The 18,336-nt window shown below is 50.2% G+C and overlaps 1 protein-coding gene across 1 annotated transcript; it reads left to right on the top strand.

Annotated features, from left to right (window-relative positions):
- Positions 1–478: 478 nt before the first annotated feature.
- LOC132590531 (gastrula zinc finger protein XlCGF17.1-like) lies at positions 479–18,326 on the top strand. Its single transcript, XM_060263451.1, has 3 exons — positions 479–563; positions 1,080–2,021; positions 18,250–18,326. Exons 1-3 carry the CDS (start codon positions 479–481, stop codon positions 18,324–18,326), a joined length of 1,104 nt encoding a protein of 367 aa, XP_060119434.1.
- The last annotated feature ends 10 nt before the right edge of the window (positions 18,327–18,336 follow it).

Genomic DNA, 18,336 nt, shown 5'->3' with positions numbered 1-18,336 from the left:
TACCTCTGGCACCCAGCCACCTGCTGTCATGTAGATCATCTAAGCCCCCAGATCTACTTTCAGTTCTGCAGCACATGCTATAAGCTGTCACTTCACATATAGCAGCGACATTCCAGCAGCTACAAGTGGAAGAGTGGGGAATCAAACCCCGTTCTCCCAGATAAGAGTCCGCAAACTTCAGCACTACACCAAACTAGCTCTGGAAGAGGCAAGGAATAGACATGGGGGATTTTGGATTGAGTTCAGAGCAACATTTGGTTGGTACAATCAGACAGCCCACTGCAGGGACAGGAGGCCTTCTGGGGACTGGGACTTGTAGGGTCAGGAGCTCCCTCTGAGCAAGAGCTCAGATGTGGCCCTCATAGGGATGAGGTATCCTGAAAGACTAGATATCTGGGGAGGGTGGGAGAGAGGTTAAGATCAGGCAAGCCGAAGGAGGCCGAAGGGCCCTCAGTCCTTTCCTCCTGCAGTCACATCGATGCCTTTAGAACTTACCTGCCCTCCAGGTGCTAATGGGATCTCTCTTCTTATTCCAGCCCAGGATGATCAGAGCAATGAGGAGGGTGAGGAACTGGATCAGCAGTTGCCAGATCGAGTTAAAAATGTGGACGTGAAAGAAAACATCAGGAATCCAGGCAGACCTAAGAGAAAGAAAGGCAGCCATACAGCTGAGAAGAGAGATGGACGACAACATAATGCATGTTTTCCAAAGCAGAGGATAATGAGGGCAAGTGCATCCATTCAGTGTGGAAAGCACTTCAAAACCAGATCACAGCTCCGTATGCACCAAAGACAACGAAGAGGAGAGAAACCGTTCGAATGCACAGAGTGTGGAAGGAGATTCAGTGAGACAGGGAATCTTCACAAGCATCAGAGAATCCACAAAGGAGACAGACCTTTGGACTGTTTAGAGAGTGAAAAGAGATACAGTCAGAGCAGCACTCTTCAAAAGCATCATGGAACCCACACAGGGGAGAGACCTTTTGAATTCTCAGATTGTGGGAAGAGGTTCAGTCATAGTGGCAATCTTCAAAGTAATCAGAGAACCTACACAGGGGAGAGACTTTTTCAATGCTCAGAGTGTGGGAAGAGGTTCAGTGAGAGACAGCATCTTCAAAGTCATCAGAGAACCCACACAAAGGAGAGACCTTTTGAATGCTCAGAATGTGGGAAGAGGTTCAGTCAGAGTGGCAATCTTCAAAGCCATCAGAGAACCCACACAGGGGAGAGACCTTTTGAATGCTCAGAGTGTGGAAAGAGGTTTAGTGGGAGACAGCATCTTCAAACTCATCAGAGAACCCACACACAGGAGAGACCTTATGAATGCTCAGAGTGTGGAAGGAGATTCAGTCACAGTTGCAGTCTTCAAAGTCATCAGAGAACCCACACCGGGGAGAGACCTTTTGAATGCTCAGAGTGTGGAAAGAGGTTCCGTCAGAGTGGCCATCTTCAAATGCATCAGAGAACCCACACAGGGGAGAAACCTTTTGAATGCTCAGAGTGTGGAAAGAGATTCGCTGACAGTGGCAGTCTTCAAAGGCATCAGAGAACCCACACCGGGGAGAAACCTTTTGAATGCTCAGAGTGTGGAAAGAGATTCAGTCGGAGTGGCCATCTTCAAAGTCATCAGAGAACCCACACAAGGGAGAAGCCTTTTGAATGCTCAGAGTGTGGAAAGACGTTCAGTCAGAGTGGCAATCTTCACAGTCATCAGAGAACCCACACAGGGGAGAGACCTTTTGAATGCTCAGAGTGTGGAAAGAGATTCAGTCAGAGTTGCCATCTTCAAAGTCATCAGAGAACCCACACAGGGGAGAGACCTTTTGAATGCTCAGAGTGTGGAAAGAGATTCACTGACAGTGGCAGTCTTCAAAGTCATCAGAGAACCCACACAGGGGAGAAACCTTTTGAATGCTCAGAGTGTGGAAAGAGATTCACTGTCAGTAGCCAACTTCAAAGTCATCAGAGAACCCACACAGGGGAGAAACCTTTTGAATGCTTAGAGTGTGGAAAGAGATTCAGTTGGAGTGGACTTCTTCACAGTCATCAGAGAACCCACACAGGGGAGAAACCTTTTGAATGCTCAGAGTGTGGAAAGAGATTCAGTAAGAGTGGTAGTCTTCAAAAGCATCAGAGAACCCACACCGGGGAGAAACCTTTTGAGACCTTTTGAATCAGAGACCTTTTGAATGCTCAGAGTGTGAAAAGAGATTCATTGACAGTGGCAGTCTTCAAAAGCATCAGAGAACCCACACCGGGGAGAAACCTTTTGAATGCTCCAAGTGTGGAAAGAGATTCACTGTCAGTAGCCATCTTCACAGTCATCAGAGAACCCACACAGGGGAGAAACCTTTTGAATGCTCAGAGTGTGGAAAGACGTTCAGTCAGAGTGGCAATCTTCACAGTCATCAGAGAACCCACACAGGGGAGAAACCTTTTGAATGCTCAGAGTGTGGAAAGAGATTCAGTCGGAGTAACCATCTTCAAAGTCATCAGAGTACCCACACATGGGAGAGACCTTTTGAATGCTCAAAGTGTGGAAGGAGATTCAGTCAGAGTTGCAGTCTTCAAAGTCATCAGAGAACCCACACAGGGGACAAACCTTTTGAATGCTCAGAGTGTGAAAAGACGTTCAGTCGAAGTGACCATCTTCAAAGTCATCAGAGAACCACAAGGGAGTGACATTTTGAATACTCAGAGTGTGGAAAGAGATTCAGTCACAGTGCCATCTTCAAAGCCCTCAGAGAACCCACACAGGGGAGAGACCTTTTGAATGCTCAGAGTGCAGAAAGAGATTCAGTGGGAGTGACATTCGTCCTAATCATCAGAAAACCCACCCAACGGAGAGAGCTTTCCAATACTCAGAGCGTGGAAAGAGATTTAGTCGGAGTGACACTCTTCAGCGGCACCAAAGAAACCAAAGAATAGAAACCATGTAATTGCTTAGTCTGTTAAAGTAGCTTTTATCTTATTTTATAACTAAAAAAGAGCCACAATCCGTATAGAGAACTGGCACTATATAAACTATTGTGGAAAGCTTGAATGTACACAGAAATGTTACTATAGCCAGGAAGAAATATTTAAAAATGCTCTAAATATGAAAGAAACTTTAGCCGTGTTTGAAGCCTTCAAATACATACCACTACCCCATATGATCTTAGAAGGACACCAGACTCTTCTTCCAGGCAGTTGGCAACCCTAGATTGTTTCTTAATATGAGAAAACGAAGCTGAACTAAGGAATGTTCATAGGTTGTTTAAGAGATTATTATGTGTATCAGGTACATCCGACTTATACTCCTTATACATAGCTATCTGGTCCTTTGAAATTAGTTTTAATAAGTTGATGAATATTGCTATGAAATTATTGCAAATTGCTAAATTATTATTGTAAATTGTTTTTTTTTCCCATCTAATTGTGGGGACTGGGGTGAACAGAAGTATCATTTGTTATTGAAGTTCGTTCCCTCTCAGATGTTTGATCAGCAACACAAATCGTAAATTGCTTCGGCTCCTGCTGCCAAAGGAGTGTTGTTCTAACCCTCTGTGAAGTATTCCAGCTGGGGCTTTGGTGTGTTCTCCCTAAGCATCCTACACCTGCAAATGATACTTAATCATTCGGCCTTGATTGGCTGGCAGGCTCTTTAATACTGCTGGAGGCCTTCCTTTAGGGGGATTAGCCTCTTACCCTCCTGGTTACCTGGGTCTGAGAGTTTGAAACATTTTGTCTCTGATATCTGACAATGATGCTCATGTATCTTATAGAGTCTCTTTGTTTGCCCCTGCAGCTATGAAAATAAGAGCAAGAAAGAGATTCAGTCAGAGAGGCACCAAAAAAACCACAAAGCAACCATGTAACTGCTTAGACTAACCCCTTAGGCCGTTAAAAGAGCTTTTCTCTTATTTTATAACTAAAAAACAACCACAAACCGTATAAAGGACTAGCACTATATGAACTATTGTAGAAAGCTTTAATCTACACAGAAATGTTACTGTAACCTGGAAGAAATATTAAAAATGCTCTCAATATGGAAGAAGCTTTAGCCGTGTTCGAAGCCTTCAGATACATCTCACTACCCCATATGGTGTCAAAAGGACACCAGACTCATTTCTTCCACCCAGTTGGCAACCCTAGATTGTTTATTAAACCGAGAAAACGAAGCTGAACTAAGGAATGTTTATAAGTTGTTTAAGAGGTTATTATGTGTATCAGGTACATCAGACTTCTTATACATAGCTATCTGGTCCTTTGAAATTAATTTTAATAAGTTGATGAATATTGCTATGAGATTATTGTAAATTACTGTATTATTTTAAACTGTATTTTTTCCATCTAATTGTGGGGGCTGGGGTGAACAGAAGTATCATTTGTTATTGAAGTTCGTTCCCTTTCAGATATTTGACCTGCAACACAAATTGTAAGTTGCTTCGGCTCCAGGTACCAAAGGAGTGGTGTTCTAACCCTCTGTGAAGTATTCCAGCTGGGGCTTTGGTGTGTTCTCCCTAAGCATCCCACACCTGCAAATGATACTTAATCATTCGGCCTTGATTGGCTCTTTAATGCTGCTGGAGGCCTTCCGTTACCCTCCTGGTTACCTGGGTCTGAGAGTTTGAAACTTTCTGTCTCTGTTATCTGCCAATGATGCTCATGTATCTTATAGAGTCTCTTTGCTTGCCCTTGCAGCTGATAAGCGCAAGAGTGATATCAAATGTAACTGATTGACAGTTTGGTGTAGTGGTTAAGTGCTCAGACTCTTATCTGGGAGAACCGGTTTGATTCCCCACTCCTCCACTTGCAGCTGCTGGAATGGCCTTGGGTCAGCCATAGCTCTCTTAGGAGCTCTCCTTGAAAGGGCAGCTGCTGTCAGAGCTCTCTCAGCCCCACCTACATCACAGTGTGTCTGTTGTCAGGAGGGGAAGGAAAAGGAGATTGTAAGCTGCTCTGAGTGAAGGGTGGGGTATAAATCCAATATCATCCATCAACAACAACTTCTTGAGGGCGGCCCTTCTGGGGAACTTTTAAGATGTTTTCTGTGAACTTTGGCGTTTGTGTTCTGTTTTGTAATGGCCAATGGCTATACACAATAAATTTTTGACTGACTGAAACTTTGCTGGCATTGGTATTCTTTTTTCTCTATCATCAGACAGTGATTTGTTACTCTTTCAACTTGTTCTGAATAAACTTTGTCAGGTTTTTTCAAAGCTGAAGTGTGGAACAGTTTTGTTAATAAGTGTGTCTTCCATCCCAGAGCCGAACCGGAAACTGGGGAGGTGGCCTTTGAAGGGGGGATTAATTCTTGTTAATCCAACAAACCACTCCTTGCCAACTCAAGGCCAGACACCCCTGCAACTTTTAACGTGCAGAGCCGGGGTGGGGGAGAGAAGCTCCAAGTCCACAGAGGATTATACTATTAACTACTTACACATAGCTATCTGGTCATCTGAACTGGAACATGGTGTATCAAAGGCTGAAATGGAGCCAAAGGACCATGGCTCAGTGGTGCGGGGCTGTTTCACGCACACTGAAAAATGCACTTTCCATGCACTTTGCAACTGGAGTTTACTGTGCGAAAGGCCAAAATCCACTTGCAAATGGTCACTAAAGTGGATAGAAACAGTTTTTAAAACGTCTGAAACCGCCTACAGCAGGGTTTCCCAAACTTTTCTTTCCCGCGGCCCGGTTATTTTTACACTTCTTCGTGGCCCACTAAAATGTGGGAGTGGAGCCAGGAGACTTCGGGGGTGAAGCTGGGAGACAGGAATTATGTCATTTCCTGTGGTGTCACTTCCAGGTCAAGGGCCAAGTGATGTCACTTCTGGGGCACACGGAACCAAAACTCCACCCTTTCCTGTGGCATCGGTCCCATCGTTGTGGGGCCCAGGGGGCCGGCGCAGCGGCACGCTGAAGCAGCCTGTCAGTCACTTCCAGGTTCCTGTCCTGCATCTTGACCGATGCAGATGGGACCGATGCCACAGGGACGGGCTCGAAACACTCTATAACCCCTCAAAAGAACAGCAGTCTAGCTCGCTTCCCCCGAGCCCTGCCGCCATAAGCCTCAAGGGGGCTCATTTTGCGGCATCTCCCGGCGGGAGGGTGGCACCCGCACGGGACACATATCAAATGAAAGAGGGGGCGCAGGGCTATCAGAAACAGTCAGCGGAGGGAGTCGGGAGACCACCCCACTGGGGGATCCACACCCCGAAAGTGATGAAGGTGGCGCAGATAGAGCCAACAGAGCAAACAGGACAAAATAAATAGGCTGCATTATGCAGCACAGTTGAGAAAGTGCCTTATCCCATATACTGATGAAGTATATACAGGATTTGAGAACAAAATTGTTTCCGGCGGTGATATTTGGGGGATTTTTGGGGACGTCACAGGAAGTGCTGTGAAGTCACTTCCTGTTTCCGGCAGGTGACGCGGGGGAAATGATGTCACAGGAAGTGATGCCACTTCCTGTTTCCGGTGGTAGCATGACATCACCGGAAGTGACGTCACCGGAAGTGACGTCACTTCCTGTTTCCCCCCCCCCCCCCCCCAGTGTCCCTGGCTGGCCTTCAGACATTATGGTCACCCTAGTTGTAACTGTGGGAGACCTCCAGGCCCCACTAGCTGCACGGAGTGGTGACTGAGGGCCAGGCTGCATCCCGGATCCACGTCTCCTCACCCCAGAGCTGGCAACCGGAGGCTGGGAGACCCTGGCTGGCATTCCTCAGCTTCAGGAGGGGCTCTCCGGCCCGTCCGTTTGCCAGGGCTTTTCAGGGAGTTAGAATTGGCAGGCGTCTCTTTTAAGGGAGGGAGGACGAGGGGTTTTTTAAAGTATTTTTAAATGAAAATGGTTTCAACTGTCATTGTAAGCATGTTGAGCTATCATCATCATTATTATTATTGGGCCCATTTCCCCATGGGGGCATTAAAATTGTGAGCTGCTGCACACATTATTTGTGTTCTGGGGTCATCCTGTGAATTAGGGGGAGGGGCTTGTGAGTTTCCTGCATTGTGCAGGGGGTTGGACTAGATGACCCTGGAGGTCCCTTCCGACTCTAGGATTCCGAAATCCTTCCTGAGCTAAATCCAAATAGGCAGCCGTGTTGGTCTGAAGTAGTGGAACAAAATAGGCGTCGATTGCACCTTTAAGACCAACTTGGTTTTATTCAGAACGTCAGCTTTGGTGTGCACGCACACTTCTTCAGACGAGGAATGAGGCACAGTAAGCAGAGCCGCATATAGCTGGTGGGGTTTGGGAATGCTGAGCTGAGACAACAATGTGTGGGCGGGAGGCTAAGAATCCCTGAGCTGGCTCATGTTAACTCAGCTTAGAGGGAACGCTGCTCACAGCCTGGCAGCTGGAGCCAGAAATCCCCATCCCTGTTCCTTGAAGAAGGTTCCCCAGATTCCCCCCCCCCCAGCTGGGCTCACCCCTCCCCACCCCCTTCTGGCCCCTCCCAGCCTCAGCATCGCCTCCTCCTGCCTGCGCAGGATTCCCACCCCGCACTTCCTTCTGCCCCCCACTGCACTGTGAGTGGGGATTTCTTCTCTCCTGGGGGGGGGGGGGGGCTCCAGCAGGAGGGGTTCAGGGCCGGCTTGGGATTCTGAGCAGATGCCCTCAAGGGTGGGGAGTGGGGTGGGAAGGAGGCGCGGAGCTTCTCCCCCCTTGCGGGATGGGGGCAACAAGCAGCCCAGCAATCTCTCCACTGCAGGGGCAGAAAGGAGGTCCCCCCAGATCCTCTTCTGCGTTTCTCTGCTGGGTCCTCCCGAGCTGTCCAAGCGGAGGGGCTGGGGGGGGGGGGGTCCCCTGGAGGCGCACGTGGACCTCCCTATGGCCGGCAGGGTGGGGATGGAGAAGGCGGTTCTGGGCAGCCCCCTTGGCAAAACTCAGGCCTCGCTTTCCTGAGCCACCCCCGGAGCGAATGAACTAAAACCCGAGGGAGAAAATGCCAGCGCGAAGCAATGCAATCCACACACACACACACACCCATTCCCCAAGACTGACGAGGGCAGCCTTCCTCCCCTCCCACTTAGAAAGTTCTCTGGGCCCTCCTCCTCACTTCCTTCTGATTAAACTTCTGCAAGGCTTCCTCCCCCTGTTGCATCTCGGACTCCCTTGCTGGCCTCTTTCCCCCTGCAGAAGCAAACCCTTCTCCCCCCCCCCTTTCCCTCTATGCCCCCCCCACCTTGCTTGGCCTCTCTAGGAACACCTCTGTCCCTTTAACCCCTCCCGTGCTGCAGGCGAAGGCAAGAAGGCTCCCTGCCTTCCCATAAGGACCAGCCGGACTGGACTTCAGCCAGTGGATGGCTCTGTGGAAGAGGTTTCAGGATTGCATGGAAAACACGTGCTTCTCTAATGCCCCCCCCCCTTCCTCAAACCCAAGGCCAGTGAAGCCGCTCCCTTGCCTTTCCTGGGTACCAGCGTGATTTGCCCTGCTAGAGGGGGCTGCCACCTCCTCTTTGGGAAATTCCTGGAGGTTTGACCACCTTCTCTGCTTTCAGAGGCTTGGGGGATATTGAAATGACTGTTTTCATGTGTGTGTGTGGGGGGGGGGGGTCATCCCATTGCCTCATTGTTTGCATTTTCCAACAGTTTTATGGCTCTTCCCTCCCCCCCCCTTCTTCCTTTTGTGTGTGTGAGTGTGTGTGTATGTGTGTGGGGGGGGCAGAATTGGTGGGTACTGAGATCCAGCACCTCTTGCTGGGCCTTTTGCCAACCCCTGAGAAGGGAATGGGTGGAAAGCAGCGAAGTTTTCTGTTTGAATGCAGGCGCTGGAACCAATAGCAAGCACTGGTTTCAGGGGTTCCTTTTATGCATCGAGCATAATTTTGTGCAGTTTGGTGGGAGGAGATGCTGGTTATAGAGGGTCACGATGAGGCTGAACTCCCCTCTGTGGACTTAGCAGGATAACAAAAGTGCAGGAATCCACTTGCTCCCTCTGGATGCTGAATTCTTTAGAGGCCTTTAATACCTAACTGGGAGGGGACTGCCACCCTAAGCCGCTGAGCGACGAGGAATTAGGATCGCTGTGTGAAGAAAGAAAGTGATGATCCCGCCTATACTGAGATTTTGAGTAGCACCATGAAATATATTTCAATTGTTATCTTACTGTTTTTAGATTGTAACCTTAAATTGTTTTCCAATTGACTGCTAGCCGCCCTGAGTCCGCTTGGGGAGAGCGCAGGATAGAAAACTAAATAAATTCCTTGTTATTCGTATTGAATCCCACACTTCGCAGAGCTTGTTCCAATCAATTTCATGCTCAGAAAGCTTTTCATTCTTCAGTAGAGTTTTCCAGGAAATTTTGAATAGTGTTTGAGTCCAGTGGCACCTTTAAGACCAGCAAAGTTCTATCCGAGGTGTAAGCTTTCGTGTGCACGCACACTTCTTCAGATACGCTGAAATGGAAGCTACCAGTCCATACCTCTAGGCAGAGGGAGAGCAGTAGATTAGCATACAACATAATTAAGATGTTTAAGAGATGCCAGGACCCAACAGAGATAACAAGCTTCCTTTACGTGGTCCCCATTTGTTTGGATTTACGGTAATTCTGGGGAGAAACATAGGGGAGCAAATAAATATATGGAAATTGGAGATCGATTGGAGATTTCCCGGGCCAAAAGAGGTAAAACTACAGAGTACCCGTACTCGGGCCTTCTCTGTTATGGCTCCACAGCTATGGACACAGCTTCCAGAAGAAATGCGGGCCCTGCGGGGCTTTGAACAGTTCTGCAGGCCCTGCAAGACCATCCTTTTCCGCATGGCCTTCACCGACTAAAGAGAGAGACTGCTAAGCAAACTCACCATCTGTATAATAGCACTAACATATTAATTAATTTTATTATTTTAGAATTTTAATAGAATTTTAATTAAACTCTTAAATTAGTATTGTTAAATACTGTACAATGCATGTATTGAGTCGTGTTGATAGCCGCCCTGAGCCTGCTTCAGAGGGGAGGGCGGGATATAAATAAAATTGATGATGATGATGATGATGATGATGAAATGTACCCTTCTTAATTGTGCAATGCTGAGCCCCTATGCTTCATTTCTAGTGGAAGGAAGGCATTGAAAAGGCATGCGGTCCCTTTAAATGTGATGGCCAGAACTCCCTTTGGAGTTAAATCGTGCTTGCCACACCCTTGCTCCTGGCTCCACCCCCAAAGTCCCCAGATATTTCTAGAGTTGGACTTGGCAACCCTAAGCAGAGTCCAGCTTCCAAGGCGGCCATTTTCTTTAGGGGAAATTGAACTCTGTATTTTGGAGATCGGGTGGAACTGTGGGAGACCTCCAGGCCCCACTAGCTGCACGGAGAAGTGACTGAGGGCCAGGCTGCATCGCGGATCCATGTCTCCTCACCCCAGAGCTGGCAACCGGAGGCTGGGAGACCCTGGCTGGCATTCCTCAGCTTCAGGAGGGGCTGCCCGGCCCGTCTGTTTGCCAGGGCTTTTCAGGGAGTTTGAATTGGCAGGCGTCTCTTTTAAGGGAGGGAGAACGAGGGGTTTTTAAAGGTATTTTTAAATGAAAACGGTTTCAACTGTCATTGTAAGCATGTTGAACTATCATCATCATTATTATTATTATTGCACCCATTCCCCCATGGGGACTCAGGGTGGAGTACATCAACAGAAGTAATAATAAAATCACAATAACATCACAATAAAAACCAGTTACAATATTTAGTTGATAGTACAACAGGATGGTCCAGCAAGATGAGAGCCAATTTGATGTAGTGGTTAAGTGTGCGGACTCTAATTTGGGAGATCCGGGTTTGATTCCCCACTCCTCCGCTTTCACTTGCTGGAATGGCCTTGGGTCTGCCATAGCTTTCGTAAGAATTGCCCTTGAAAAGGCATCTGTTGTAAGAGCTCTCTTAGCCTCTCCTACCTCACAGGGTGTCTGTTGTGGGGGAGAAAGGTAAAGGAGATTGTATGCCGCTCTGAGATTCAGAGTATAGGGTGGGATATAAATCCGATATCTTCTTATAGCAGGATGATATAGCAAGATGGTCCAGCAAAATGATACAGTAGGGGAGGCCAACTGATCCAATAGATAGATACCCACCGCCTCATCCAAAAGCCTTGTGGAACAGCTGTTTTACAGGCCCTACAAAAGGCTAATAAGCCAGGTAGGGCCTGGATCTCCATAGCAAGCTGATTCCACTAGGTAGAGGCAAGATGGGCATCTCTTAAGCCAGGGACGGTCAAAAGATCTTGGGAAGCTGAACGAAGCGACCTCCGGGGCATCTACGGGAAGAGACGGTCCCGCAGGTATGTTGGTCCCAGGCCACGCAAGGCTTTAGGAGTCAAAACTAGCACCTTGAAACAGACCCGGTACTCTATAGGCAGCCAGTGCAGGCCGTGGAGTGCCGGCCATATGCTCACCCGTACAGGTGATGCAGTCAGCAGGTGAGCTGCCGCATTCTGCACCCGCTGCAGTTTCCGGATCAGCATCAAGGGCAAGCCAGAGTAGAGCAAGTTACAGTAGTCCAGCCTGAAGGTGACCATTGCAGGGGTCACTGCAGCCAGGTCTTGGGGGGACAGAGATGGTGCTAGTTGCCGGATCTGCCCTAGATGATAAAAGACAGACCCAGTAGCATCGTGACCTGGGCCTCCATAGAAAGAGAAGCATCCAGAATCACTCCCAAACTCTTCACCTGTGTTGGGCCGGCACTTAACTATAAGGAAAGGTGAAGCTAATTAGATGAATTGTAACCATCCCAGGCTAGGGGGGACAGGTCGCCCGTGGCCATCAGTGGGGGATGGGAGAGGGAGGCTTGCTGGCTCCAGGTGGGACTAAACCAAAAACCTTTCGGCAAAACAACCACAAAACACTGCAAATATTACAACATGCTGTATCTATTCATAAACATTTGATATCATGAAATTTGTTTCACATACGATGACTCACTGACACCTTCAATGGAGCACCGTACATGGAGCCTTCAGCTTCCAGCATTCCCAAACAGCTCATTAAAGGCGCATACACAGTTCGTCTTGAAATCAGGGTGGATTCTACATCTCTTTCAAAAAATCCACAGGCAGTCCCCAGGTCCAGCACACCGCTTGGATATCTGTTTCTCGAATGCTTCAAATCACATCACTCTACAATTCCTTGCCTTGCTGAGTGGCAAGGAGCACCAACCATTGATGACTGACATTGTTTGAATTGTAGAGTGATGTGATTCGGTGTCTGAGTCCCTACAACTCACTTGCGCCTGAGGAAGGATTTGAGAAACAGATATCCAAGCTCCTGGTTCCAAACCCAAAGTCCCCAGATATTTCTTGAGTTGGACTTGACAACCCTACACAGAGTCCGTCTTCCAAGGCAACCATTTTCTTTAGGGGGAACTGAACTCTGTATTTTGGAGATCGGTTTGAATTGGCAGGCGTCTCTTTAAAGGGAGGGAGGATGAGGGGTTTTTAAAAATATTTTAAAATGAAAACGGTTTCAACTGTTATTATAAGCACTTTGAACTATTATTATTATTATTGCGCCCATTCCCCCGTGGGGGCTCAGGGCGGAGTACATCAACATAAGTAATAATAAAATCACAATAACATCACAATAAAAACCAGTTGCAATATTTAGTTGACAGTACAACAGGATGAGCCAGCAAGATGAGAGCCAATTTGGTGTAGTGGTTAAGTGTGCGGACTCTAATTTGGGAGATCCAGGTTTGATTCCCCACTCCTCCACTTTCACTTGCTGGAATGGCCTTGGGTCAGCCAGAGCTTTCACAGGAGTTGTCCTTGAAAGGGACGCTGCTGGAAGAGCTCTCTCAGCCCCACCCACCTCACAGGGTGTCTGTTGTGGGGGTTGAAGATAAATCAATCAATCAATCACATTTTATTTATATCCCGCCCTCCCCACCGAAGCAGGCTCAGGGCGGCTAACAACAAAATTCAATATACATAATACAAAACAACATTTTAAACCACAATTAATTAAAATCTATTAAAATTCTAAAACAATAAAATTAATATTTTTTGCTATTACCTAGATGACGAACTTACTTAGCAGTTCTAGTCAGTGAAGGCCATTCGAAACAAGATGGTCTTGCAGGCCCTGCGGAATTGCTCAAAGTCCCACAGGGCCCGCATTTCTTCTGGAAGTTGGTTCCATAACTGTGGGGCCATGACAGAAAAAGCCCGGATACGGGTTGTGGCGGAACCGGCCCGATTCTGCTTTCAGACCCGGTCCCGTCAGCTCCCTATCGAGTCGCCAACTCCTGGAGGGAGCTATTTCCCCTCCTGCCCCTTGGGCGCGCTGCCACCACCTGCTCAGTCTTGGGGTTCAGATTGAGAGGAACAGGACTCCCAATCCCCCTCTCCAGCTATGAGGCTAGGCCTCAAGGTCCTCTGCCACCCTGCACTTGGGTTTCACAGAGACCTCAGCGCTTCTTTGGGGCTCCCCTGGAGGATTGGCACCTTATCCAACTGCATGCCTTCCCCCTTCCCCGGGGCCTCTTTATAAAACAGCGTGGTCTAAGCGGTCGGGGATCTATGTGGTACAGAGATGAACTGCCAGCATTTAAAACAGAAAAAACATTTATTTAAAAGAGAAAAATATAGGAAAAGAAAAACACAAAACAAAAACAAGTTGCATTTAAAAAGTTAGCACAGCACAGCACCGCACAGCAAAGCACATGTGGTGAGCAATGGAGGCTCCTGCCTGGGGGGGCCCAGGCAGGCAGACTAAGTAAGTAATTCACAAGACAGGGCATGTCTAGATCAGGGCCAACCGGATGCGTTTATAATCAACTTTTCTTTGTTATGCTGTTTGCTGTGCTGTGCTAATTTTGTAGATGCAACTGTTTTTTGTTTTGTTTTTGTTTTCCTATCCGTTTCTCTTTTTAAATAAATATATTTTTACTGTTTAAATGCTGGCAGTCAATCTCTGTACCACATAGATCCCCAAACCGCTTTAGACCACGCTGTGTTGAGAAGGGGGCCCCGGGGAAGGGGGAAGGCATGCAGTTGGATAAGGTGCCAATCCTCCAGGGGTGCCCCAAAGAAGCGCTGAGGTCTCTGTGAAACCCAAGTGCAGGGTGGCAGAGGACCTTGAGGCCTGGCCTCACAGCTGGAGAGGGGGATTGGGAGTCCTGTTCCTCTCAATCTGAACCCCGGGACTGAGCAGGTGGTGGCAGCGAGCCCAAGGGGCAGGAGGAGAAATAGCTCCCTCCAGGAGTTGGCGACTCCATAGGGAGCTGACGGGACCGGGTCTGAAGGCAGAATCGGGCCGGTTCCGTCACACGGGTACTTTGAAGTTTTACCTCTTTTGGCCCGGGGATGGTCAACAGGTTCTTCCCTGCTGACCTCAGTACTCTCTGGGGTTCATGTGGGGAGAGACGGTCCCTAAGGTAGGCAGGTCCTCGGTCATATAGGGCTTTAAAGGTAATGACCAGCACTTTGTAACGAATCTGGTAAGTAACTGGTAGCCAGTGCAGTTCACGCAGCCCCGGCTGTATGTGCTCCCACTTTGGGAGCCTCAGCAGTAATCTAGCAGCCGCGTTCTGCACTAGCTGCAGCTTCCGGGTTCGGCACAGAGGCAGCCCCATGTAGAGGGCATTACAGTAATCTAATCTCAAGGTGACCATTGCGTGGATCACTCTTGCCAGGTCCCGACGCTCTAGAAAGGGAGCCAGCTGCCTCGCCCACCTCAGGTGAAAAAAGGCTGACTTGGCAGTGGCTGCTATCTGGGCCTCCATTGATAATGAAGGCTCCAGTAGGACTCCCAGGCTCTTGACCCGTCAAAAACCGGGAGAGATATTTCTCCTCCCAGAGCGCCCCGACCCAAGCAAAGGACCTCTGTCTTCGCTGGATTCAGTTTCAACCCACTCAGTCTTAACCAAGTTGCCACAGCCTGCAGTGCCAGGTCCAAATTCTCTGGGACGCATCCAGGCCGGCCGTCCATTAGCAGATAGAGCTGAGTGACACCCAAGCCCATACCTCCTGGCAATCTGGGCAAGGGGGCACATATAGATATTAAATACCATCGGCGATAGAACTGCTCCCTGAGGCACCCCACAGTGTAGTGTGCGTCTCTGGGAGAGCTCTCCCCCGATTGCCACCCTTTGTCCCCGATCCTCGAGGAATGAGGAAAGCCACTGTAAGGCCAACCTCCCAACCCCGACATCGGCAAGGCGGCGGGTCAGTAGCCGGTGGTCGACCGTGTCGAACGCGGCCGACAGATCTAACAGCATCAGCACCGCCACACCACCTCGATCCAGATGCCGCTGGAGGTCATCCGCTAAGGCGACCAACACTGTCTCCGTCCCATGGCCTGGGCGAAAGCCGGACTGGCAAGGGTCTAGGACGGAAGCGTCATGCAGAAAGGAGATTGTAAGCTGCTCTGAGTCTCTGATTCAGAGAGAAGGGTGGGGTATAAATCTGCAATTCTTCTTCTTGGCATTTGGATTGAGATGCTAGACAGCAGGGGTGGCCAAACTTGCTTAATTTAAGAGCCACAAAGAATCAATGTCAGATGTTGGAGAGCGGCAAGACATGAATGTGAGATGTTTGAGAGCCACAAGGAAGGAAGGAAGGAAGGGGCTCGGGGAGGGGCTGTTTTTTGAGGTAGAGGTACCACATTTGCAGCACAGTATCCAGTGCCTCTCTTCAAAACACCTTCCAAGTTTCAAAAAGATTGCACTGGGGGTCCAATCTCTGAGCCCCCAAAGAAAGTGCCCGTATCCTTCATTGTTCCAATGGAGGGGACGCATTTAAAGGGTGTGCAGTGGTCCCTTTCAATGTGCTCCCTTCACGGTTCAATGGTGCTTGTCACAACCTTGCTCCTGGCTCCACCCCCGAAGTGCCTAGATATTTCTTGCATGGGGCTTGGCACCCCTAATGCCAGGCGCCGCACTTCACCCGCTGAGTTTCTGCCTGCCCTGCTGCAAGGCAGCCAAGCGCGGGAGCTCTGCAAGGGAACGGGAGCAGGAGAAGGTCGCGTTGCGTTTCCGGCCGGGGCTAAAAGACGAGCATGGAAAGGACCCCCCACCTGCCCACCTGCAAGGAAGGAGGGAGGGAGGAAGGAAGGGAGCCCCCGAGAGGGAGGCCGGTGCCGCTGGGCCAGCCAGGGGGCGGGGAGGCCGGAACTGTTGGGGCGCGGAACCCAGGGGCCGGGGAGGGTTTCCCGGCGAGGGCGGCGTGCTGTGGCTGCTGCACCCGGAAGCCCTGGGGGAACGGAGCCGGCGGACTGGCAGGCAGGAGGGAAGGGAGGAGGCAGGAACAAAGCCCCCGGAAGGAAGGGAAGAAAGGCAGGAAGGAGGGAGGAAGGAAGGGGGTCCCCGGGAGGGAGGGAGGCCGGTGCCGCCGGGCGAGAACTCTTGGAGGAGGCCGGATCTCTTGGGGGGGAACCCAGGGGCCGGGGAGGGTTTCCCGGCGACGGCGGCGTGCTGTGGCTGCTGCGCCCGGAAGCCCTGGCGGAACGGAGCCGGCGGACAGGCAGGAAGGAGGAAGAAGGAGGGAGGGAGAAAGTCCCCCGGAGGGAGGGAGGCCAGTGCCGCCGGGCGAGAACTCTTGGATGAGGCCGGAACTGTTGGGGCGCGGAACCCAGGGGCCGGGGAGGGTCTCCCGGCGAGGCCGGCGCGCTGTGGCTGCTGCACCCGGAGGCCCTGGGGGAACGGAGCCGGCGGACTGGTGAGTCTTGCAGCCCCCTCCTGCTGCTGCTGCACGCCGGCTCTGGCTCCCCGAAGGCAGCCCCGCTCGCTCAATGCACGGAGCCCCGCGAAAGGAGGCGGGAGGGCTTGGCAAGCAGGGAGGGCTCCGGAAGCCTGCAGGGAAGGACCCGCCTCTCCTTCCTGGGAGGGGCTTCAAGAGAGGCTGCGGGGCCCCCTGACAGCAAGGAGGGTCCTGTGCATTGAGGGGAGGGGCTTGTGAGTTCCCTGCATTGTATAGCGGTTGGGCTAGATGACCCTGGAGGTCCCTTCCAACTCTAGGATTCTATGCTTTAACTGGGCTCTCCTTCCTGGGATGTTTTTAAACAGAGGCTGCGGGGCCCCTGACAGCAAGGAGGGTCCTGTGGATGGAGGGGGAGGTGTTTGTGAGTTCCTTGCATTGTGCAGGGGGTTGGACTAGATGACCCTGGGGGACCCTTCCAACTCTAGGATTCTGTGCTTTAACTGGCCTCTCCTTCCTGGGAGGTGTTTCAAGAGAGACTGCATGGCCCTCTGACAGCAATGAGAGTCGTGTGGATTGAGGAGGAGGGGCTTGTGAGTTCCCTGCATTGTTCAAGGGGTTGGACTAGATGACCCTTGAGGTCCCTTCCAGCTCTAGGATTCTATGCTTTAACTGGCCTCTCCTTCCTAGGAGGTGTTTCAAGAGAGGCTGCGGGGCCCTCTGACAGCAATGAGAGTCCTGTGGATTGAGGGGGAGGGGCTTGTGAGTTCCCTGCATTGTGAAGGGGGTTGGACTAGATGACCCTGGAGGTTCCTTCCAGCTCTAGGATTCTATGTTTTAACTGGGCTCTACTTCTTGGGAGTTTTTTCAACAGAGGCTGCATGGCCATCTGATAGCAATGAAGGTCCTGTGGATTGAGGGGGAGGGTCTTGTGAGTTCCCTGCATTGGGCAGGGGTAGGGCTGGATAACCCTGGAGGTCGTTTCCAACTCTAGAGTTCTATGCTTTAACTGGGCTCTCCTTCCTGGGAGGTGTTTCAACAAACGCTGCAGGGCCCTCTGACAGCAATGAGGGTCTTGTGAATTTTGGGGGAAGTGTTTGCAAGTTCCCTGCATTGTGCAGGGTGTTGGACTACATGACCCTTGAGGTCCCTTCCAGCTCTAGGATTCTGTGCTTTAACTGGGCTTTCCTTCCTGGGAGGTTTTTCAACAGAGGCTGGATGGCCCTCTGACAGCAATGACGGTCCTGTGGATTGAGGTGGAGGGGATTGTGAGTTCCCTGCATTGTGCAGGGGTTTTGACTAGATGACCCTGGAGATCCCTTCCAATTCTAGGGTTCTATGCTTTAACTGTGCTCTCCTTCCTGGGAGGTGTTCAAACAGAGGCTGCATGGCCATCTGATAGCAATGAAGATCCTGTGAATTTAGGGGGAGGTGTTTGTGAGTTTCCTGCATTGTGCAGGGGGTTGGACTAGATGACCCTGGAGGTCCCTTCCAACTCTATCATTCTCTGCTTTCAGGGGCTTGGGTGATATTACAATGACTATTTTCATGTGTGTGGGGGGTCATCCTCCTTACCTCATTGTTTGTACTTGCAAGCAGTTTTAGGGCTCTGCCCCCTCCCCCCTTTTTTCGTGGCAGGATTTGTGGGTACTGAGAACCGGCACCTGTTGGTGGAAGTTCTGCCAAGCCCTCAGAGGGGAATTGGTGGAAAGTAGTGAAGCTTTC

This window comes from Heteronotia binoei, chromosome 2 (genome assembly GCF_032191835.1).
Source record: "Heteronotia binoei isolate CCM8104 ecotype False Entrance Well chromosome 2, APGP_CSIRO_Hbin_v1, whole genome shotgun sequence".
NCBI lineage: Eukaryota > Metazoa > Chordata > Lepidosauria > Squamata > Gekkonidae > Heteronotia > Heteronotia binoei.
The sequence above is the reverse complement of the archived record's forward strand: the minus strand, read 5'-3'. Positions and strand labels throughout refer to the sequence as shown.

What these genes read in the sequence shown, in the direction of transcription:
- LOC132590531 (XM_060263451.1), top strand. Translation starts at nt 479, where the DNA reads ATGCCTTTAGAACTTACCTGCCCTCCAGGTGCTAATGGGATCTCTCTT. An exon ending in TGATCAGAGCAATGAGGAGG is followed by an intron (nt 564 to 1,079) that starts GTGAGGAACTGG and finishes TTCAATGCTCAG; the next exon opens with AGTGTGGGAAGAGGTTCAGT. An exon ending in AGAGTGTGGAAAGAGATTCA is followed by an intron (nt 2,022 to 18,249) that starts GTTGGAGTGGAC and finishes TTTTCGTGGCAG; the next exon opens with GATTTGTGGGTACTGAGAAC.